The sequence below is a fragment of the Kogia breviceps genome, chromosome 15 (assembly GCF_026419965.1).
Source record: "Kogia breviceps isolate mKogBre1 chromosome 15, mKogBre1 haplotype 1, whole genome shotgun sequence".
In the NCBI taxonomy this organism is placed as follows: domain Eukaryota; kingdom Metazoa; phylum Chordata; class Mammalia; order Artiodactyla; family Physeteridae; genus Kogia; species Kogia breviceps.
In genome coordinates this window covers 43,448,701-43,473,672 of record NC_081324.1, presented here as the reverse complement: position 1 = coordinate 43,473,672, position 24,972 = coordinate 43,448,701, and the positions used below count along the sequence as shown (strand labels likewise).

At 40.0% G+C, this 24,972-nt stretch overlaps 1 protein-coding gene across 2 annotated transcripts in view; it reads right to left on the bottom strand.

Moving 5' to 3' along the window:
* The window catches only part of GAREM1 (GRB2 associated regulator of MAPK1 subtype 1), a 222,527-nt gene extending 201,738 nt beyond the window's left edge, over positions 1-20,789 (bottom strand). For both annotated transcript variants that reach the window (XM_059040273.2, XM_059040274.2), the window contains exon 1: positions 20,582-20,789. In XM_059040273.2, the coding sequence (XP_058896256.1) occupies positions 20,582-20,702 (121 nt within the window). In that variant the 5' untranslated portion in view covers positions 20,703-20,789. The remainder of the gene's footprint in view (positions 1-20,581) is intronic.
* Between the last annotated feature and the right edge of the window lie 4,183 nt (positions 20,790-24,972).

Sequence of the window (24,972 nt, the reverse complement as noted above, 5' to 3'; positions counted from 1 at the left end):
TATACATTAAGAATAGTGTATGAAGTGTGCTCCTTGTCCAAAAAATAATGGGGTAAATACACTTTCAATTAATCAAACAGTTAAAAAGATGAGCACAACTTGCAAATGCTTCTGAAATTTTTCAAGGCACATACTCTCTATTTTACACATACACACACACACACACACACCAGCTTAGTACAGTATCATTTTAAAACAAATTCTTCCCTGGAGACAACTTATTGCCAAAGCATCTGGACTATGCTTCCAGAAGGCATTTAACAAGTTACTATCATTTCCCAGACTCAACAGGCTAGCACTGGCTTTAAAATGAATTAAAATTTTCTTTAGAAAAAAAATCTCAGACCTCCCACAGCTACTGGAAAAGAAGAGTAAATCAAGGTTAGGGACAGCTCTAGCCACAACTTCTTTTTAATAAAAAGAACTTTTTAAAAATCTGTTTTCAGATTTCATTAACCTACATGTTTTTACATCACTGCCCAAGGCAATCCCTAAAAGACAGGTGTGGATGAAGTGTGTTTTTTCTATTGTTAAAGAACAAAATGTTGACAATGATATTCAATTTAGTAAGCATACGTTTGAATAAATGGGCTGGCACAACAGTCTGAAAGAAAATAAAAATCTTACGTCATATGCAAAAATTAATTCCAGATGGACTAAAGACTTAAATTTTAAAAATTGTTTTTAAATCTTCCTAGAATATCTAAGAAAATGTATATACAATCTAGGAGTCACTTTCTCAGCCAAGAGTGAAAACATAGGAAAAAGACACTTGTCTAGGAGGAAACAAGATGGCGGAGTACAAGGACGTGCTCTCACTCCCTTTTGCGAGAACACCAGAATCACAACTAACTGCTGGATAATCATCAACAGGAAGACACTGGAACTCACCAAAAAACATACCCCACATCCAAAGACAAAGGAGAAGCCACAATGAGACGGTAGGAGGGGCGCAATCACAGTAAAATCAAATCCCGTAACTGGTGGGTGGGTGACTCACAGACTGGTGAACACTTATACCACAGAAGTCCACCCACTGGAGTGAAGGTTCTGAGCCCCACGTCAGGCTTCCCAATCTGGGGGTCCGGCAATGGGAGGAGGAATTCCTAGAGAACCAGACTTTGAAGCCTAGTGGGAACTGATTGCACGACTTCGACAGGACTGAGGGAAACCTAGACTCCACTCTTGGAGGACACACACAAAGTAGTGTGCACATTGGGACCCAGGAGAAGGAGCAGTGACCCCATAGGAGACTGAACCAGACCTACGTGCTAGTGTTGGAGGGTCTCCTGCAGAGGTGGGAGGTGGCTGTGGCTCACCGCGGGGGGTGGGGTGGGGGGTGGGGTGGGGTGGGGGGGAAACGACGACACTGGCAGCAGAAGTTCTGGGAAGTACGCCTTGGCATGAACCCTCCCAGAGTCTGTCATTAGCCCCACCAAAGAGCCCAGGGAGACTCCAGTGTTGGGTTGCCTCAGGCCGAGCAACCAACAGGGAGGGAACTCAGTCCCACCCATCAGCAGTCAAGTGGATTAAAGTTTTACTGAGCTCTGCCCACCAGAGCAACAGTCAGCTCTACCCACCACCAGTCCCTCCCATCAAGCCTCTTAGATAGCCTCATCCACCAGAGGGCAGACAGCAGAAGCAAGAAGAACTACAATCCTGCAGCTTGTGGAACAAAAACCACATTCACAGAAAGACAGACAAGATGAAAAGGCAGAGGGCTATATACCAGATGAAGGAACAAGATAAAAACCCCAGAAAAACAACTAAATGAAGTGGAGATAGGCAACCTTCCAGAAAAAGAATTCAGAATAACGATAGTGAAGATGATCCAGGACCTCGGAAAAAGAATGGAGGCAAAGATCGAGAAGATGCAAGAAATGTTTAACAAAGACCTCAAAGAATTAAAGAACAAACAAACAGATGAACAATACAATAACTGAAATGAAAAATATACTAGAAGGAATCAATAGCAGAATAACTGAGGCAGAAGAACAGATAAGTGACCTGGAAGACAGAATGGTGGAATTCACTGCCATGGAACAGAATAAAGAAAAAAGAATGAAAAGAAATGAGAAGACAGCCTAAGAGACCTCTGGGACATTAAATGCAACAACATTCACATTATAGGGGTCCCAGAAGGAGAAGAGAGAGAGAAAGGACCTGAGAAAATATTTGAAGAGATTATAGTCGAAAACTTCCCTAACATGGGAAAGGAAACAGCAACCTAAGTCCAGGAAGTGCAGCGAGTCCCATACAGGATAAACCCAAGGAGAAACGCGCCGAGACACGTAGTAATCAAATTGGCAAAAATTAAAAACAAAGAAAAATTATTGAAAGCAGCAAGGGAAAAACGACAAATAACATACAAGGGAACTCTCATAAGGTTAACAGCTGATTTCTCAGCAGAAGCTCTACAAGCCAGTAGGGAGTGGCATGATATACTTAACATGATGAAAGAAGATGAAGAAGAACCTACAATCAAGATTACTCTACCGGGAAAGGATCTCATTCACATTCGATGGAGAAATCAAAAGCTTTACAGACAAGCAAAAGCTAAGAGAATTCAGCACCACCAAACCAGCTCTACAACAAATGCTAAAGGAACTTCTCTAAATGGGAAACATAAGAAAAGGACCTGCAAAAACAAACCCCAAACAATTAAGAAAATTGTCATAGGAACATGCATATCGATAATTACCTTAAATGTGAATGGATTAAATGCTCCAACCCAAAGACACAGGCTTGCTGAATGGTTACAAAAACAAGACCTATATATATGCTGTCTACAAGAGACCCACTTCAGACCTAGGGACACATACAGACTGAAAGTGAGGGGATGGAAAAAGATATTCCATGCAAATGGAAATCAAAAGAAAGCTGGAGTAGCTATACTCATATCAGATAAAATAGACTTTAAAATAAAGAATGTTACAAGAAACAAGGAAGGACACTACATAATGATCAAGGGATCAATCAGAGAAGAAGATATAACAATTATAAATATATATGCACCCAACAAAGGAGCACCTCAATACATAAGGCAACTGCTAACAGCTATAAAAGAGGAAATTGACAGTAACACAATAGGGGGGACTTTAACACCTCACCGACACCAATGGACAGATCATCCAAAATGAAAATAAATAAGGAAACAGAAGCTTTAAATGACACAATAGACCAAATAGATTTAATTGATATTTATAGGACATTCCATCCAAAAACAGCAGATTACACTTTCTTCGCAAGTGCGCATGGAGCATTCTCCAGGATAGATCCTATCTTGGGTCACAAAACAAGCCTCAGTAAATTTAAGAAAATTGAAATCATATCAAGCATCTTTTCTAACCACAACGCTATGAGATTAGAAATGAATTACGGGGGAAAAAACGTAAACAACACACATGGAGGCTAAACAATATGTTACTAAATAACTAAGAGATCACTGAAGAAATCAAAGAGGAAATCAAAAAATACCTAGATACAAAGGACAATGAAAACACGACGATCCAAAACCTATGGGACGCAGCAAAAAGAGTTCTAAGATGGAAGTTTATAGCTATACAAGCCTACCTCAAGAAACAAGAAAAATCTCAAGTAAACAATCTAACCTTACACCTAAAGGAACAAGAGAAAGAAGAACAAACAAAACCCAAAGTTAGCAGAAGGAAAGAAATCATAAAGATCAGAGCAAAAATAAATGAAATAGAAACAAAGAAAACAGTAGGAAAGATCAATAAAACGAAAAGCTGGTTCTTTGAGAAGATGAACAAAATTGATAAACTATTAGCCAGACTCATCAAGAAAAAGAGGGAGAGGACTTAAATCAATAAAATTAGAAATGAAAAAGGAGAAGTTACAAAGCACACCGCAGAAATACAAAGCATCATAAGAGAGTACCAGAAGCAAATCTATGCCAATAAAATGGACAACCTGGAAGAAATGGACAAATACTTAGAAAGGTATAACCTTCCAAGACTGAAGCAGGAAAAACAGAAAATATGAACAGACCAATCACAAGTAATGAAATTCAAACTGTTATTAAAAATCTTCCAACAGTGCTTCCCTGGTGGCACAGTGGTTGAGAGTCTGCCTGCCGATGCAGGGGACACAGGTTCGTGCCCCGGTCCGGGAAGATCCCACATGCCGCAGAGCAGCTAAACCCGGAGCCATGGCCACTGAGCCTGTGCTTCCGGAGCCTGTGCTCTGCAATGGGAAAAGCCACAAGAGTGAGAGGCCCGTGTACTACAAAAAAAAAAAAAAAAAAAACTCTTCTGACAAACAAACATCCAGGACCAGATGGCTTCACAGGTGAATTCTATGAAACATTTAGAGAATAGCTAACACCCATCCTTCTCAAACTCTTCCAAAAATTTTCAGAGGAAGAAACACTCCCAAACTCATTCTATGACGCCACTATCACCCTGATACCAAAACCAGACAAAGATACTACAAAAAAAGAAAATTACAGACCAATATCACTGATTAATATAGATGCAAAAATCTTCAACAAAATACTAGCAAATAGAACCCAACAACACATTAAAAGGATCATACACCACAATCAAGTGGGATTTATCCCAGGGATGCAAGGATTCTTTTTTTTTTTTTTTTTTTTTTAAGGATTCTTCAATATACGCAAATCAATAAATGTGATACACCATATTAACAAATTGAAGAATAAAAACCATATGATCATCTCAATAGATGCAGAAAAAGCTTTTGACAAAATTCAACACCCATTTAAGATAAAAACTCTCCAGAAAGTGAGCATAGAGGAAACCTCCCTCAACATAATAAAGGCCATATATGACAAACCCACAGCAAACGTCATTCTCAATGGTGAAAAACTGAAAGCATTTCCTCTAAGATCAGGAACAAGACAAGGAGGTCCACTCTCACCACTATTATTCAACATAGTTTTGGAAGTCCTAGCTACGGCAATCAGAGACGAAAAAGAAATAAAAGGAATACAAATTGGAAAAGAAGAAGTAAAACGGTCACTGTTTGAAGATGACAAGATACTATACATAGAGAATCCTAAAGATGCCACCAGAACACTACTAGAGCTAATCAGTGAATTTGGTAAAGTTGCAGGATACAAAATTATTGTACAAAAATCTCGTGCATTCCTATACACTAATGATGAAAAATCTGAAAGAGAATTTATGGAAACACTCCCATTCACCAATGCAACAAAAAGAATAAAATACCTAGGAATAAACCCACCTAGGGAGACAAAAGACCTGTATGCAGAAAAGTATAAGACACTGATGAAAGAAATTAAAGATGATACCAACAGATGGTGAGATACACCATGTTCTTAGATTGGAAGAATCAACATTGTGAAAATGACTATACTACCCAAAGCAACCTACAGATTCAATGCAATCCCTATCAAATTACCAGTGGCATTTTTTACAGAACTAGAACAAATCATCTTAAAATTTGTATGGAGACACAAAAGACCCCGAATAGCCAAAGCAGTCTTGAGGGAAAACAAACGAAGCTGGAGGAATCAGACTCCCTGACTTCAGACTATACTACAAAGCTACAGTAATCAAGACACTATGGTACTGGCACAAAAACAGAAACACAGATCAATGGAACAAGACAGAAAGCCCAGAGATAAACCCACACACCTATGGTTAACTAATCTATGAAAAAGGAGGCAAAGATATACAATGGAGAAAAGACAGTATCTTCAGTAAGTGGTGCTGGGAAAACTGGACAACTACATGTAAAAGAATGAAATTAGAACACTCCCTAACACCATACATAAAAATAAACTCAAAATGAATTTGAGACCTAAATATAAGACCAGATACTATAAAACTCTTAGAGGAAAATATAGGAAGAAATCACAGCAAGATCTTTTTTGATCCACCTCCTAGAGTAATGGAAATAAAAACAAAAATAAACGAATGGGACCTAATGAAACTTCAAAGCTTTTGCAAAGCAAAGGAAGCCATAAATAAGACAAAAAGACAACCCTCAGAATAGGAGAAAATATCTGCAAATGAATTAACAGACAAAGGATTAATCTCCAAAATATATAAACAGCTCATGCAGTTCAATATTAAAGAAACAAACAACTCAATCCAAAAATGGGCAGAAGACCTAAACAGACATTTCTCCAAAGACATACAGATGGCCAAGAAGCACATGAAATGCTGCTCAACATCACTAATTATTAGAGAAATGCAAATCAAAACTACAATGAGGTATCACCTCACACCAGTTAGAATGGGCATCCTCAGAAAATCTACAAACAACAAATGCTGGAGAGGGTGTGGAGAAAAGGGAACCCTCTTGCACTGTTGGTGGGAATGTAAACTGATACAGCCACTATGAAGAACAGTATGGAGGTTCCTTAAAAAACTAAAAATAGATTTACCATATGATCCAGCAATCCCACTACTGGGCATATACCCAGAGAAAACCATAATTCAAAAAGACACATGTACCCCAATGTTCACTGCAGCACTATTTACAATAGCCAGGTCATGGAAGCAACCTAAATGCCCATCGACAGATGAATGGATAAAGAAGATGTGGTACATATATACAATGGAATATTACTCAGCCATAAAAAGGAACGATATTGAGTCATTTGTTGAGACATGGATGGATCTAGAGTGTGTCATATAGAGTGAAGTAAGTCAGAAGGAGAAAAACAAATATCATATATTAATGCATGTATGTGGAACCTAGAAAAATGGTACAAATGAGCCTGTTTGCAGGGCAGAAGTTGAGACACAGATGTAGGGAAGAGACATACGGACACCAAGGTGGGAAAGCCGCGGGGGGTGGGGATGGTGGTGTGCTGAATTGGGCGATTGGGATTGACATGTATACACTGATGTGTATAAAATTGATGACTGGTAAGAACCTGCAGTATAAACAAACAAACAAACAAAGAAAACCACTAACACTAAACTTTCATTGGGTTATTTGTGTGGGATTATGTTAATATAAATGTTTCAGACATTACATGAAATTTCTAAAAAAAAAGAAAAGACACTTGTTTAAGTAAAAATTTTAAACTCTTGAATGGATACATATAATGTAAACAAAGTCAACAGATAAGGTAAATGTAAATAAGAAAAAATATAATATATAAACAGCACCTAGAAATTGGCAAGAATAAAATGACAACAGAAAAAGCAGCAAAAAATGTCAATTTGCAGAAGAGCGAGTCTACGTGATAAACAGACATATTAAAAGGGCACAAAAATCACTCATGGTCAGACAAATGCAAATTAACATAGCAGTTTGATCTCATTTTATGTCTATTAGGCTGGCAAATATTTCTTTTAAACTTTATAACATCTAATGGTTGTCACAGATTTGGAGAAATGGTATTCTCATACATCAGTGATGGAAATGATAATTGTTACCAACTTTTTGGACAGCATTTGGGCAACCACTGTTAAATCGGTTCCACTTCTGTGAATTGGGTTCTGATACTGGGATAGAAGACCCACTTTCCCTAAATAATTTTTTCTAAAAAGATTTCATTTTGGTCTTTGCATGTGAGACTGAGAATCAGGAAGACAATGCCATTAAAGATGTTTGGGGGAGAAGTAAAAGATATGTGAGAGAAACCACAGACTTTTATAGAAATACTGAACAAATTAACAACATTATGTACATGGAGGTTTAGTGAAGTATAATTAACAGAGACCAATAACTAGAAACAAGTTGAACACAAATGAACAGAAGAATGAGTATACCCGTACCATGGACTATTATGCAGCTGTTAACAAAGAATGAATTTGTTTTACACCAGATGATTTAGAAAGATTCCCATGAGTGACATAAACAAGAAGCCAAGATGTATAATACACAAGTATGTATAATATAATCCTGTTTTTAAAAAGCAATGACAGAATTTTGTTTCAGTATTGTCTTCGAATCAAGGTTGGTTGGATCCATGGATGCAGAACCCATGGATACAGAGGGCCACTGTACTACGGCCAGTTTACTATGTGGACTTGAGCATCCACAGATTCTGGTATCTGCGGGGGTTTTGGAACCAATCCCCTGCAGATACTGAGGGAGGACTGTATATCTAATGTCAATGCAGAATTGTATGAGTATAGAGGAAATAAGAAAGATACTCCTGGATCATTAAAGTGCATTGTGTGGGTAGGCAGGGTTGGATTGGAGGAATGGGGGTTGATGTGAAGGGAGAAAGTAAAAAAAACAAAAAGCAAAAGTGGAAGATAAAATGCTTTGTTTCTGTAAAATTATAAGAGTGTAAGAGAGAAAGAGAATAGAGGATGCAAGAGAGGACAGTCACCAAGTTATCTTAGGATGGTGGGACCTCAGATTATCTTTAGTTTTAAAGTATTTCCATGCATTGAAATTTTTAATTGTGAATACATGATGTTTATAATTGGGAGAAATGAAGTTTTGTTTCATTGTGACAATTTAAAAAATGAAATAGACTATACATGATATTTATAACTTAGTTCATATATTTCTCCTCTTCCCTCCCCCTCTAGTGTCCATTAGCACGAAACTCCTCAGATAGCTACTGTATTCAACTGTACACAATCTGCTCAGATTGATATCTTCCTAACAGTCAAGAAAAAAGACAGAAGACTGGGGGGAGGGGCAAGTACAATTCACAAGCTACCTGATCCCCTGTGAAGTTAATTTGAGGCTTCTTCTTTGGCGCTGAAAGATTCTCTTAAAGTCATCTTGTACTGTGCTTTCAGCAACTGTCACCTCAAGCCTCTGATAAAGACAACTATTATAGAGTCCTCAGGTGCCAAGCTGGCAGTGGGATACGTATTTTATTCCCCCATCAATCACTGTCTATACGTAGAAAGAATTAAACCAGGCTTTCCTTCTCTTATCTCCGGTTCCCTTCTTAAACATTACTACATCAAAGTCGACATTTGCACAGATATTCAACAGAGGAAATGAAACGACATTCAAACTATCATGTTTGCTTCTCTCCTGGTCTTAAAGTTATCCGTGAATCTCTAGTATTTATTCTCTCACATCAGCACTCAGATTCTAAGCTTCAACAGGCTCTCAATTTGCCAAAACCCAATGCTTACAAGAGAGAGAATAGGAAATGGAATAGAAAACTCTAACTGCCATAAATGCAGCACTTCAGCGTTCATTATAGATTACATGTAAAAATAATGAAATATTTTTATAAACTTGTCTATTCATTCTTAGTCTTTAAAACCGAATACTGATGAACCTAGTTTGTCAGCTTAGTTTTATGCAATGCACAGGAATTTGTTAACAATGACGTACAAGTGGGAACTCTCCATGACATGAATTCAAATTCTGTATGTATAATTATAGTTACGAACACACAACATGGTTTTATCAAGATTTTCATGAGATTATTGACTGGCCACAATGCAACACTGAACATAACATTTAATGTTATGTTCAATATCCAATTCGATGAAGAAAAGTAAATTAACCACACTTATTCAATTTCAGAGACAGAGGTAATACCTATTTATGAACATTAACTCGAAAAAATAGAACAGAAGTTTATAAAGTGATTAAGCCTACCTGAAACCTGGAGATTATTTATAAACATCCTGCAGAAAAACCAAGAATAAAGGACACTAGGATTTCATTTTTATTACAGAAGCTTTAAAAAAAAAACTCTACCAAAAAACTAAACAAAGAACTCATAAAATTCACAAATATCATAAAATTATTGAATTTATTCTACTAGTCATCAAAGCAATACAAATTAGAAAAAGTGCCAATTTTAAAATTATCTAAATTAGCAAAGACTGAAAAACACCTATGATATTCAATGATACACAATGATATTACTCATTCATTGTTAATGGTATAAACTTTCCCGGATACAATTTAGCAATACACATCAACAATCTAAAAAAAATAAAATTTTTTTAATCCCACTTCCAGGAATCCCAAATAATGAAATGATGTATAAAACTGACAAATTTAAGTATAAAGATAGACTCAAAAACATAACACTCAAAACAACTAAATGTCTAACAAGTGGAAAATAGTCAAATAAATAATGGTTAATTGGTAACAGAAGAATCACATTCAGTCATGACAATTTTATTTTCAGGAATATTAATAATGAAAGAAAATGCTCATGATATAATGCAAAATTTAAAAAGTTTTACATATAGCTTGGTCTCACTTTTATAAATATTCTCCATTTACATGGCATGCCTGCATAATAGGAAAATGTTAATAATGGTTACAGGACTTTCCTGGTGGCGCAGTGGTTAAGAATCCGCCTGCCAATGCAAGGGACACGGGTTCGAGCCCTGGTCCGGGAAGATCCCACATGCCGCAGAGCAACTAAGCCCGTGCACCATAACTACTGAGCCTGTGCTCTAGAGCCCACAAACCACAGCTACTGAAGCCTGCGAGCCACAACTACTGAAGCCCGCACGCTAGAGCCCATGCTCCGCAACAAGGGAAGCCACCGCAATGAGAAGCCCGCGCACCGTAATGAAAAGTAGCCCCCGCTCGCTGCAACTAGAGAAAGCCCATGCGCAGCAACAAACACCCAATGCAGCCAAAAAAAAAAATTGGACAACTACCCCCCCATTGTGTATATCAGATCAGGGGCAAAATCTGAGAAGTAGACAAACCAAAAAAGAATGTGAGATTCTAACAACAATTTCTTAGAGTATACAACTTTTCATGGCTTACTGATAAAGTACTTCCACCTCTAATAAGGAGCCTCTTAAAATAGAACCGCTTTAAGGTTTTAGCTCAAGGATGAAGAGAGAAAAGCTAAGTTGGGGCAAGAAGTTCCTACTCTCTTAGCTAAGGAAGAACCTGAACAAGGAGATGTCAAGGAATTAGGGCCCAAAGTATGACTTTTATTTTTTTCTTAAGATGCACAGTACCTTTATTTATTTTAAAATTAATTTTTATTGGAGTACAGTTGATTTACAGTGTTGTGTTAGTTTCGGCTGTACAGCAAAGTCAATCAGGTATACATATACATATATCCACTCTTTTTAAGATTCTATTCCCATATAAGCCATTACAGAGTACTGAGTAGAGTTCCCTGTGCTATACAGGAGGTTCTAACTAGTTGTTTACAAGGCATGACTATTTTAGTAAGTTTTGAATAGGAGAAAAAAAAGTAAAGAAAAGGCATCAAAGCAAAAATCTGAATGGCAAAAGCTGCTAGGCAGCTCCCAATATTCATTGCTCCCCTCTCCTGCAGTAAAAAACCTTGGGCACTGTGCCCAGTTAAGACTCCAGTTCTTTGCCTTCCTGTCCATATAGGAGTGTGTAAGTCCTGACCAATGAAATGTAAGTGCGGTGCAGTAAAACATACCCTTTTCCCCTTCCTCCTGTCTGGGATGCAGACACGATTGCTGGAGCTCTAGCAGCCACTGAGAACCATAAAGTCAAAACTACCTCTGAGGATGACAGAGCAGAAAGACATGAGGAGCCTGGGTCCTTGACTCTGTGGATCTGCCCTATCATCCTGGACTGTGTTCCTTTAGACTTTTGTTACATGAAAAAGAAATCTTCACTTTTTTTTTTTTTTTGGTCCCTGTTACACACAGTTGAAATTAACCTAAACTGATGTACCTGGCCATGCTGAGCTTGTGAAAATTTTTCTCTTGATCCCGTCTACTCTCAGTGGCTCCCCTCCTCTTAACAGACCAAAGACTGGACCAAAATAAACAGGAAAAAATAACAGCAGAATATCTTAATGAAGCTTTATGTTCTTTATTATTTTTAAATAAGTAACCTAAACCTTCTAGAGCTCTCGCTCTCTTTAGGCATAACTAATTGAATTGTTTTTAACTTGGGTCTGGTGCTTGACTGATTTTGCGGGTCGGCGGTCCAAGGTAAAAATGGATCCTGCATTACATTAAATGTTAACCTGAAACAAATTGAAGATTTCATAGCACAAGCTACTGGGGACCAGGAATGACAATGGAATAGATGTTATGTCCTTGATTCCAGCCATTCCCTACTTGCCCATTGCTGCTAAAGGAAGAGAGTGGCAATTCAAAGTGAATATCAGTCACAGAGTATAGGTCTGCATTGATGGATGGCCTGAAGTTATTCAAGTGAGCTTCCTTTGGCATTTCATTAACGCTTTTTTGAATGGATGACAAAAATCTCTTATAACCAGTGCTTCCTAATTACCTACAAGGTAACAGATATGTTTAAAAATAGAAAAGTAAATATTTACCCTTTTCCAGTTACTTTTGGATATTTGAATCTGGTTCCCTGCTAGGAGGAAAATACCATCAATGTGAACTAATTATCAAGAGCAAATTTTCATTTCTAACATCTTATAGTCTGGTATTGAGAAAACTGTCACCTAGAAAAAAAAAAATCTGACCAAGGAAGTTTTTCTCTACTGAGTGGAAAAAAACAACAGAACACAACCTATTTTAAATCTTCACAAGGATACAAACATAAGCACTGCTCACAATTACATTCCTCTCTAAGCTATAACCAGGGCTAATTGTAGTATCTTACTGTACATGTTAAATATTAGCCGGAATAACAACTAGCTTCATAATTATAAGACTTCACATTGCATTTTGAATTCAATAACTTGATATTTATTAAACAACCATTCAAGTCATCAAAGCCCAAGTGGTATTCAAATACTTCAAAGTAGGTTTAAGAAGTAGCAGAATCAATTAAAATGACTTGCCTATAAGTATATATAAAGTAATTAATCCCCAGAACTAGAAAAGGGCTCAGGAATATTGGTTTTTCCTTTTTATTTTACCACTACGTAATACCCATGCAATGGCAGAAAAGGAAACTCATTGTCTGGGATTAAGACACTATGGTTTCAAGTCAATCTTGGGGCTATTCTAGGAAGATGACAACTGTATCAAATTAGCAGTTGTAGTTTTGTAACACTACTTAACCAAGTGGCTTGTTTTGCTTAGAAGTAAAATCCCTGGTGCCCTGAGAAGATGAGACAATGGATAGTTAAATGGCTAGCTGACTATCCAACTGGGTTTTTCTTTATTGTTTTAAGAGTTGACTAGTTCCAAAGATTTATGGTATTCTAGGTGATATAAGATTAAAAATTCAATGACATAACCACATGTAATATGTAAAGAAGGCATCTTAATTTCAGAATGAAAGAACTAGTAAGAAAGCAAAAAAATCTGAAAAAATGAGTTGTAATTTCTAGAAATAACTTATTTACAATATTGATAACTAATGACCCTAAGAATCATTATTTCATCATGATGCTCTACAAGTCTCTATTTTTCCTACTGCTAATTTTAGGACCTACCACCTTATCTCAAGTGGAACAAGCGTGAAATTCTATGTCAGACTAGCAGAGGTCATAGACAGCTTTAGTAATACTGAAATTTTGGACCTTAAAAATTTTAATACTGAGATTTGCTTATTAATTTATCACATTCTTACTGAATGCCTCCTATGTACCAGGCATTGTGCTTAGAAGCTGGGAAACAGTAAAAATTACCCTAAATACCTTTAACCTGAAATTCAAGTAAACAATCTTGTGAAACTGGGAACAGGGGTGGAGGCTGAGATGTGGGGGGAAGAATCTTCATGTGGAAATGTCATCGAAAATAGGAGTTAATCCCATGAGATTTAAAAACTATTTTAGCAGGTATATTTTGTCAAGTATGACAAAATAATACATAAACCAGCAATAAAAGTTATTTTTCAAGTTGCATATAATAGCTGGTCTTCTTAAGATTGATGGCTCTGCTGAAGACGAGAAGGAGTTTATGAGTCTTCCTAGAACTGCAGCTTAGTAAGTGAAAAGACAGATACCTCAAGAATCTCAAACAAAAATAAACGAGTTTACAAGCTGGTCTACTAGAACTTGCTATTTCAACAAGGCAGCCAAATGAGGTAGAGACTAAAATACTCTCTCTTTAAACTATGATGCAGTTGATCACAATGGTCAAACCAGTTTTCCTTTTACAGATGAACTGAGCAACTGAAGTTTTTTTACTAGTCACGTGGACACTCATTTAAGACTTTCAAAACAGCCATCTTACTTGAAAAGCAAGAGCATTCAAGGAGCCATGTCCAAATCTCGTCTTGTGGGTCTAAAAGTTTACCTCCGTCCACTGTCCTCCACAAGATCCTCTCCTATTCTTTATTCATAATTTTTAGGCATGGCCAACCAGAATACATGACAAAGAGAGGAAAGTAAAAGTATATGGTACATAAAAGAGTATTCAAGAGACTTTCTTCATAACCCACCTTGTGTATTACATCATACTAGACACTTCTTTCCTGCTAACAGTTCTCCAACTATAGGTGCTCTGAAAATCATCATCAATCCGATAAAAGCATTGATGAGTATGTACTAAAAAAAGATTCCAGTGTCTCAGTATCACTAGGTCAGGCTCACATGTGGTTCTGGATTAAGTTAAAACCTAAAGTTAAAACTAACTTCTGGGGCTTCCCTGGAGCAGTGGTTGAGAATCCGCCTGCCGATGCAGGGGACACGGGTTCGTGCCCCGGTCCGGGAAGATCCCACATTCCGCGGAGCGGCTGGGCCCGTGAGCCATGGCCGCTGAGCCTGCGCGTCCGGAGTCTGTGCTCCGCAACGGGAGAGGCCACAACAGTGAGAGGCCCGCGTACCACAAAAAAAAAAAAAAAAAAAAAAAAAACTAACTTCTGGTCTCTCCCAAACCCAATCTTGGTTGAGTTAGTTTACAAGACTTTCTCTCTGATAAAGACCTTACACCACCTTTTTATAACCTGTGTATTACTAAGTCAATAACCCGGAATACTCAGAAGGAAATGGACTGAAGTCACACAGAACGTTTCCCTCAGCTTCTTTACCTGTAAGGATAGCAAAATCTATTTATTATTCACTGGACTTCTGTTGCCTAAATGATAGGCAACGGAAGGGGAGGCTTCTGAAGCCTCCCCATCAACTGCTCTGAGCCTGCACTACGTCAATCTTACATATACATTGTTTTAAAATACATACGTATTGGGAATTCCCTGGCAGTCCAGTGGTTAAGACTCCAAGCTTCCACCACAGGGGGCACAGGTTGGATCCCTGGTGGGGGAACTAAGATCCTGCAAGCCCCGTGGTGAGGCCAAAAAACAATACATTAACTAAAAATAGTAATAAAATACACATGTTTTCACATATATTATTGCATTTAACTATCATAGTAAGTAGATACATAAGATTGTAGGCTGCATGAGGACAGAGGTTTTTGTCTGATTTGTTCCGTGCTACTGTCCCGATACCTATAACAGGGTTTGACACATAGTAGGGCCTTAATAAATATTAGCTTACTGAATAAACAGATTAATGAATAACTCTGAGATTCATGGGCAAGTATAACGTACATTATTTTTTTCTGCATGAGAAAACTTTAATACCAATCAAAGGGATTAAGAGACTGCCTAAGATCACATGGCTAAGAAATGGCAATGCATGTAACTGAACGGAGGTTTCTAGGCTCCAAATCCAGTATCCTTTAAGCAACTGTCTCACCTGGGGCATATGTATCCTCTTACAATTTAGAATGCCAGGGGAAATGAAACCAAAGATAAGCATAGCACATCTTCCTGGAGAAAGACTAAGATTAAGTTACTTTAGAAAAAAATTTTAATATATATTAAAGTAACACCAGTCATGGAGCAGATTTGGGGAATTTACATTAATTTCAAAGATAAAACTTGAATCTATAAACACCTTTGACATTTGCAAACAGCCTCGTGGACCCTCACTGCCATCGGAGTGCCCACCTTGTATCTGCACCATCAGCCCTCCAGGCACTTACATGGTAAAGTTAGAGAAGCAGCTCAGCAGAAAGCAAATACCAAAGCTCACCACAGTCCCAACACACCTGGGGCTTAGAGTCAACTCTGATTCCTCCGCAAAGCTAGGAGGGACAGATTGCTGCTAATTTATACGCAGCTGCCTCCAATACCCACCATCTTTATTTCTCTCTCCCTGGCAGTTCACGCAGCCTTGGTCTTCCTCCTTCTTTCAGCAGACAGGACCACAAGCTCACCTTTCACTGCTCTAGACCAGCATTCTTTGAACTGGGATATGTGTCTGAAGCAAAGCCAACACTTCCCAAGGGGTTCACCATCACAGCTATAAGTGAGTCAATTTCTAAATCCCCAACTTCCAAATATTCTCTTGTTTGAAAACTGATCTGCCTGGAACCAAGACTGGGATGGAGGGACATCCATCTCCTGACCAAGGGAAGCTGTCCTTCATCACCTCCCCTTCGCAGAGGTCCTTTTCCCACTTTACAAAAGCAATGCATCTACATCACCTTCACCAGATCTTTCTAATCTTCATTACCCCAGGAGGTAAAGAGCACAGGGCTCAGGGTACTAACAAAGGAACAAATAAAAGTGCTGATGCCTGTTGAGGATGAAGTCTCCAGCATTTGGGTAACTCCTTCTCTAAGACAGGTAATTTCCACTTGTTTGTTTTAAACAACCTGAAATATTTAAATAAAAAGAGCCTTATGGCCAAAAGAAATACAAAATACTACATTTCAATTTATATTCTTTTTTGTTACATAAGACAGAGTGATCAATAAGACACTTTCATGCATAAAACTATATTACACTGGGAGACACTGCTTTGGGAAAGCTCTCCAGTGTTCTCTTTATTTACTGCAAGTAATAAATCCTTCCTTCTACCAAAACAAATGAACAAACAAAAAAACTATATTACACTGGGATAGAATTCTGTAGGGGAAGGGAAATGGAAATATGAATTTAAGGAGAAAAAGGAAGATGTAAGAATTTTACTGTTAAGAACTTACGCCTGCATTTTTAAAAATGAATGATACTGGGAATTAAGTATAGATCCCACTACAGAGTTTTTTAAATGATGCAACAATTTAAAAAGTCAACATTTACAGTATGCTGAAAAATGACATCCTTTGCAACTATTTAAATTTAGGATGAAAAGTTTTAGCAATGAACTTAAAAACGTGCTTAGGGTACAGGGTTGTACAGAATTTTTAGGCACTACAAGAGCAAAAAAGTTGTAAGAACACTGCTGTAGAACAACCCTTCAGAACCCTTCCAAGACAAAATATTGAAGAGACAGAGAAAGAACAATTTCCCCACCTACCTAGCTTTGAGTGAGGATGGGTTGATGATGCGGCGTGGATTAGCATCCTCTCAACCCTCTTCTTAGTCATAAACACATTTGTTGAACCTGGTTCTGCAGCCAAGTTTCTAAAATTGATGATGAAGTTAGATATCTGACCTTAACTGCATTGCTGGCGGGGATTAGACTCTGGCTGAAGAGATGTATCTCACTCCTAAGGAGAACCGCTAGAGTACTTTTCTTTTAGTCTCCAGAAAGACTCATGAGACCATACCATAAAGGCTCACTAATTTTGTATTTATCTTACACGATGACAAATTTCGCCACTGGGGATGGAATACTGAATGTGTCTGACTGGCATTTCATTAGTGACATGTATGAGGCAAAGAACTGGAAAGCTCTTACTTATTGTGTAGTTAGTATGTTAAACATGGCAAATGTCCTAAGGAGTAATGTCAACAGACACATCTACATACCCTAAGCCCTCCGACTCCGCTTTTTTCTTTCTTTCTCAGATTCTGTACTCTCTTCTCCTCTGCCTCTTACCTCTTTTCAGCCACTCCTTTAGGAAGCAGGAAATCGTCTAGATATGATGGATGAGGCCGGCGCTTAATTCGATGTCTACACTGTTTTAAAAATATTGACTTTCCTGTCCTCAAGCTCTCAGAGAGACAGTGGGGCTATTTAGAGCAGACGTTAGACCTACTCTAAATCTACTCCCATTTAGTAGAAGGAGGTAGTACAGTTTGAGATAAAAGGTGTCTTTAGAATCAGAAAGTCAGCTGAAAATCACAGTCCACCATTTACTAGGTATGTCGCTCAATTTCTCTAAATATCAAGGCTCGCAAAGTCCTTAAAATGGGGTGCTAAGGATGAGACAAAATACATAAAGCACTTAGAAATGTACCAGCACATAGTAGGCCTTCAATAATCAACAGTTATGAAATCAGATGTTTAATGGTTTTAATGATTGCTTAAAATAGCCAACAGTTTTCTCTTGACATAATGTCAACTACTGTCATGTTTTTCAATTTCTTTAACCTCTTTGAAAACAAGTGATTTGGAAAATGGCTACCTTTCATGTATAAGTATAGGGTGTGCGTGTATAAAATGTACCTGCAGTAGTACTAAAACCGGCAAAAGGACATACACAGGATGACGACTGCACAAATTTCACATATAGCATGGTGGCATATGCTTAACATGTTCTAAGCATTGCTGTGAAACATTTTAAAACATAAGCATGGAATCTATCATCAGTTCTTTTAAAGTCTATCCAAATTTAATTGGTAATCTAACACTTCCCCCTTCAAATTAGCAGAGTTTTTTTTTTTTTTTTTTTGGTTGTTTGTAAAATACTTATTATTTTAAGGCTGTGGGGACACTGGTACTCTCACAATTCTCATTTGTGTATAAGTGAGTACAACCTCTAAAGCAATTTGACAATGTGTATCAAGGACTTAAAACGGATCTACATGCTTACTCAGCAAGGAAGGAATACATACTAACCCAAACAAACAGATTTATGTACAAGAGTATTCATTACATCACAACTTAATAATAGTAAAAAATGAAGTCGCTTGATGTCCACTGCATTGGGACTAGATATACAGCCATCATCCCATGGAACATCATGCAGCTTAAAAAAAAAAATTAAATACGATGGGATTAAGTGAAAGAAGCAAGGTATAAAGCAGTATTTGGCTATTATTTCAAATTTGTGTATGCCACTGTGATTCTCAAGCAGGAATAAGAGAAAACGTACAATAAAGAATTGGAATTACACGTAGTGATCAAAATCCACAGCTTGAAAGGACACGCTGTTAAGACTTGCTACCCACGTCCTAATTTTAAAAAAAGTGTGGGGTGAGTACACTGCTGATTCAGACCCTTTTTATGAATGGCGGAGAGAGGAAAGTGGATAATAAAGCTAACATGTCTGCAACTGGTGGTATTCAGCCTCTTTAAACTTTCAGTTTAATGAAACTTTTGGGTGACTTTTACACCACACACACCAATGTTCACTACCTAGCTAGTTAAGTTTTGGGGGAGTGTGCAGAGATGAGAGACGGTAGGAAAAGGTGAGGACTCACATAACCTAATATGCACAATTTTGCACGGTGTAAGAGTAAATGACAGTGTCAGCACACATAAGCACACACACACACTCTGATTCAGATCTATAGACACATATTTAAAGCACGCCCACTCTAAGCAGAAATGCCTCAACACACCACCTGACCCTCCCTGAACTCACGTGCACTTCATTACTACTTTTAAAACTCTTAGTTTATTCCAAAGCCCACCCAAGACTGTTTTCCAGCATTCATGAACTTTCCTGCCTTTATTTTTCACATCAGTACTTCAAATGTCTGATCTAACCCCACAGAAAAGAACGGGAACAAAAATGCCTTTGGACGTTTATACATCTCATGTTACTCACTCCTGTACTCCAGAAAAGGAGTAAACCAAGTCCTTGTGACTTGAAATGACATCTTTCTGCTCAGTGCTGTTCCGACTTGGCCTGTGTGACCACAGCTCTATCTGCTTGCCCGCCAGCCTGCGCCCAGGTGCTTCTGGCAGCCCCACAGCAGAAGCAAGCCAGTTTCTGCAAACAGTCTGAAATCGCACGAAGCCAAAATCAACTGAAGTTATTGCCAAAACACAAAGGACAAAACACACCTAAACTGCCACCTTACATGTCAGAACTCTCAAACTGAAAGGTATCCATTTGCTTGACAGTACGCACATCCATCTACTTGTTTGCAGATGTCAACCTGCAGAACAAACAGCTGGGAGTCGTTTGGTTGGTTTCTGGTTGTCAATTTCAGGAAACACAAGCCTTTCTTAATTCCTAGCTCACGTTCCAAGTCAATACAGGTTTTGGTGTATTTTCAATTTTTTTCCAGGCTAGAAAGGCGCTAAGCTAATAATTAACCTTAAACATACCATCACCTCTGCTAAAAACATTTTCTACACACAGCCCTAAATTACTTTCTCTTCAGTTAAACAAAACAGACAAGCTGTAATAAAACGTCTCCGAGAAATGTGATCCCTTTCATTGGTCACCCAGGAGCCTTTCCCCTAAAATCTGTTCCTTCTTGTGGCGGAGGGAGAGGAGAGTATACAAAATAAAGGTGCCACCCAAAGCACAATTATTTTGTAAGAAAGTTGCCTAAGATAACTCATACAGGGTTTCCCAGGTTGAGTAATTCTTACAGGCGGGTGAAGAGGGACAGCTCGCCTGCAAGATTACTATCTGCAGAGGCTTCCCTTATGTTGATTTTTTTTTTTTTTTTTTTGCGTCCTTTTAAATTATACTACTAGGGCTCTGATTTTCACACCTCTAGCTGCTGCTGGGGGGAGTTGAGAGCGACGCGCCAGGGCTGCGGCAGCCGCTCGAGCCAAGTCCAACGCTGCGGGGCGGGCAGCCCACTCCCCACAGGGTCCCACCCTCCCGGGCACACGCGTGCAGAGACGCGCCGAGGCTGCGGTCCGCGGGCGGAGACTCACCGCTGTCCAGCCGCGCGATCTGGGGCAGTCGGTAAGTGCTGACCAGCAGGTCCAGCGGAACGGCCACCGAGCTCCACTTCACATCCTTGAGGCTGCAGCCCAGCGAGGGCGCCGGGTCCATCTTCCCCGCCTCCTCCGGCCCCGCGCTCCCGCCGCCGCCGCCTGCACCACCCGCGCCTCGGCGGCCGCCGCTGCTCGCACTTGCGGTCTGGGGCGCGCGGAAGGCGCCGGGCACTCTGGCCGCGGGCAGCCCGGGGGCGCGGCGGCTGCGGCGCCGGGAAGGGAGGGGGCACGCGGCCGGCTCAGCTGCCGCTGCGGGACATGGCCGGGGCGCCCCGCGTGCCCTCAAGCCCGGAGAGGACTCGCAGCAACCCGGCGGCGGCGGCGGGCGGTGGCGGACGGGCTGTATGCGGTGGCTCCCGCTCCGCCTCCTCCTCTGGCCCCGGGTCTGCAGCTGCGGCGGCCGCCCGCTCGCCTCCTCCTTCTTTTACCCCTCCTTCCCTCCGCCTGGAGCGTGTGAGGAGGAGCCGCGGGTCTGAGAAACGCCATAGCAGCGCTCCCAGCACTGACTAATCAACAAGGTGCGAGCGACGCCTGCGCAGCTCGGGGAGACACCGCCCTCGCCTCCGCCCCCGCCTCGCCTACACCACCCGCCCCGCCCCGCCCCGCCCCGCCCCGCCTCCCTCTCGGCCTCCTCCTGCTGTAGCCCTGCTGTCTCCGTTCGGCTTCGGCTCTCTGGTCTGGCCTCGGCTCAGGCGGCTCGGCGCGCTCCGCAAGCTTTACCTCTCGCTCCCCCATCCGACCGTTCGGGGGCCCTGCACCCTCGCCCGGGCGCCACCGCGCGCCCGCACTCCTTCGCTGCCCAGGGCCTGCCCTAAGGGCGCCCTGGAAGAACGCAGCGAGCTCAGGAATTTTTCTCAGTCTTCATGTCGGGCACTCTACCCTCTACCCCGACCCTGTTAGCATTGGAGTTGCTACTACAGAACACAAAAAAGACCTGTTTGGTGCCCACCTCTTGAAAGTGCCACAGACAAACGAAGCTGGGAAAGGCAAGCGGGGAGCATCCCCTGCCGTGTCCTCCGCACCCCGACCCCAGCCCCCGCCAACCCTACAATTCTCCAGAAACGCAGCTGGAAGTTACCCCCAGCAGTCTAGACTTGGGCTGCTAGGCAGAATGAAAAAGGCCTAAGCACCGAGAAGCAGAAAGGTAATGAATGATCAGTACCTCCGCAGGGGAAGGTGACTGTCGGCTTAGTACCTTCATTGTATGGACAAGCTGCTGGAGACCGCAGAGGATGAGGCTAACAACAGCCGTGGACACGCCAAGGGTTACTGGGAAACGACTGGGACCAGCTGTTTTCACATGCTTTTCTCACTCATTTCTCTCCCAAGCTTAAAGGTTGGAATAATTCCCGTTTTCTAGATACGCGTACCAGGACATTAGTTTGGCAAGATTACACACTTGTAGATAGCCTTGCCGAGATACAAACCCACAGTCTGCTTTCCGTGACAAACACTCTGTTTTCCCCAATATTGAGTATGGCCTGCTCACTGCAAACAGAGCTCAGAATGTAAAGGTGGCTGTAAGATTCCTGCTTCTTCAGGCACATCCTGACTTTTATGTGCTAATCTTTTTTTTTTAGCATTATTTTACACTGGCAGGGGTGAATGATGGCCAGGTGAAAGGGTTACATATCAGTTCTTTATATTTTTCAATGCGTATTCAGTGTTCAGTGCATGTAAGACAAAACAGCACCTGCTTCGTCCGCCCAAGGGGACTTGAAAACATCCGCTGCCTTTCAGTGGGCTGGCTTAGTTCTGTGCCAATGAATAAACTTCTCCATAGCAATTAAAGAAAAACACGGAGATTCTTCTACTCCCACTTTCCCTGTCCTCTCACTTTGAAATACTGGCGATAATTTTCACAGAAGTCTTCTGCTGAAAGTTTTGACCTTTCTGTCACTGATGTTAAGTTTTTGGAAAAGTCTTGAAAAAAAAGTGGGAAAGATTTTAGTGTCTGTTTTACTCAGAATCACAGGTCCATAAAGTTCTAAGTTTTGCCCACAGAAAGAATTTTTAAAAACTTAAAGGAGATCAGTGCCAGCTAATTATTTTTCTATCTAAATATTTAATCATTTCTGGAAATAAAGCTGAGTTCAAAAATGATATAAGAAACATTTAAGAATGGATAGGGTCAGGCGTCCTTCAACCATTTTGTAGATCCTAAAACCTTACATGGTAGATTGATTTTAAAAAATAACTTTCTGTGACTATTATATCCTCTTAAAAAGCTTCAGGAAATGGAAGTAGTTCCTTCCCATGAAAGGATTGGTGACTTGTGACCAAAAGACAAGATAAAAAGTAAAAAGATTAATGCAATCAGCTTTTTTAAAATCAATTAAGAACTTACATTAGATTTGCTCTTAATGCTGGCCTTGCAGAAAAGTTTTCATTTCATTCTTGAGTATTAGAGGGAAGAAATTTTAATGAGCTACAAATTCTTATGTAAGTCCCCTGTCGTGGCAGAACTCTTTCAGAAAGATCTTATTTGTAAGACAGAGAGAGTTTTGGTTAAACTGTAGGGAAAATAAATCACCTGAGAAGGGTAATCTTTCAGTCTGGCTGACCTACACTTCCAAACATGATATGAGGAGGCGTGTTTCTTAAGATTGTTGGGCAAACCACGTGCATAAAAGCATAACAACTGGGTACAGGGGCAAAACTTATGAGATTTTGCAGTTTATGAAAAAGAAACATCCAAGAAAAATTTTCTGTAGAGCAGAATTCAATGTGCTGTTCCCTGGTTCCTGCCAAATACCTTTTTAAATTAACGTTTGTGGGAGGCAGCATTTTATGGTGATTAAAAATATTGGCTCCAGCGTCAGATGGCATGGGTTTCATTAGTGACTCTGCTCCTATTCAGGATCATGGGCAACTTGCCCTTTCCTCCTCTGAAAAATGGGGATAATCGCTATAGACTGAATGGTTGTGCTCCCCCCAAATTCGTATGTTGAAACCTAATCCCCAGGTGGTGCCTTTGGGAGGTGATTAGTTCTGGAACAAAAAAACAGGCCCTCACCAGGCTCGGAATCTACCAATGCCTTGATCTTGGACTTCCCAGCCTCCAGCACTGTGAAAAATAAATTTCTGTTGTTTATAAGCCCCCTAGTCTATGATATTCCGTTATAGCAGCCTAGATAGACTAAGATAACAATAATAGTTCTCATCTCATAGGGTTGATATGAAAATGTAATCCTTTAATACATGTTAAGCATTTAGAATAGGGCCTGACACATAGGAAGGGCTATGGAAGCATTTGCTGTTAATAATAATAACATTATTAAAAGAAGTATTGGTTTTGAAGGGCAAAATTTAAAAAAGAAGAGGCAAATGGAGCTGTGAGGAAATGATTTGATTTTGGAAGAACAGTTACATCTGGCAGAGTAGAAAGCATCATTCCTCAAACAGGAAACCCAGGTGCCTGCTCCCAGCTGTGGGACCTGAGTCCCTAAGTCTAGAGTCTATGGGGTTATTCTACACTAATTTCACAGTAAGCCAGCCCTGCTACCCAGCAGATCCAGGCAGTGGCCATGATGACTCTTCATATGCTGATCTAATGATGCTGATAAGCCAGGGAGTGAATCAGGCATATGATACTATAGTACTCCTATGAGGGACATTTCATGACTTCCTAACTGTGAAACTTCTGTTTATACATACATATCTCGTTAATTCTCTGCATTATCAGCTTTGCAAGATAAAAACATTACATGTTGGTTTTCCTCGTATCGGAATGTCCTGGGTCACATAATATGCCAGTGGTCAAGTGTGATATCAAAGTTCACAGCCCTGGTGGTTTTCTAGGTCTCTAAGCTCTTTTCCCTTTCAAGAGGTGGTCCTCTTGGCTTGGAATGCCTTTCTTCCTTTCTCTTCCGTGAAATTCTGTCTCCTGCAAAGAGCTGACCACTCCTTTCCCTGTACCTGACAATACCCCCAACCCTTTTAATTGTGCGAGTTGCTCTATGATTTATTATCTGTTTTTATGTTGGCTTTCCCTACTAGACCACAATTAATCGTGGCCACTGAAAGTGTATTTTATTCACCTTTGTTTCTCCAGCTCTTGTTACCATGCCTGGCACATGGAAAGTGCTCATTTAATGTTGAATTGAATAATCAATAGGCTGAGTCATCCTCGCACTCTGTATTATTTAGCAGGACACTGCATCTCTGGATTTTAAACGATTAATGTTCATCAGGTCTAGAAATTTTCAAGGTTGTAATTCCGTACAACAATGGTTACTATTAGATTGGCCCCCAATTCTTTTCATTCATCTGAAAATTTAAATTTTATTTATTAAAATCAGGTTCTGCAATTTTGTCACTGAACTAGA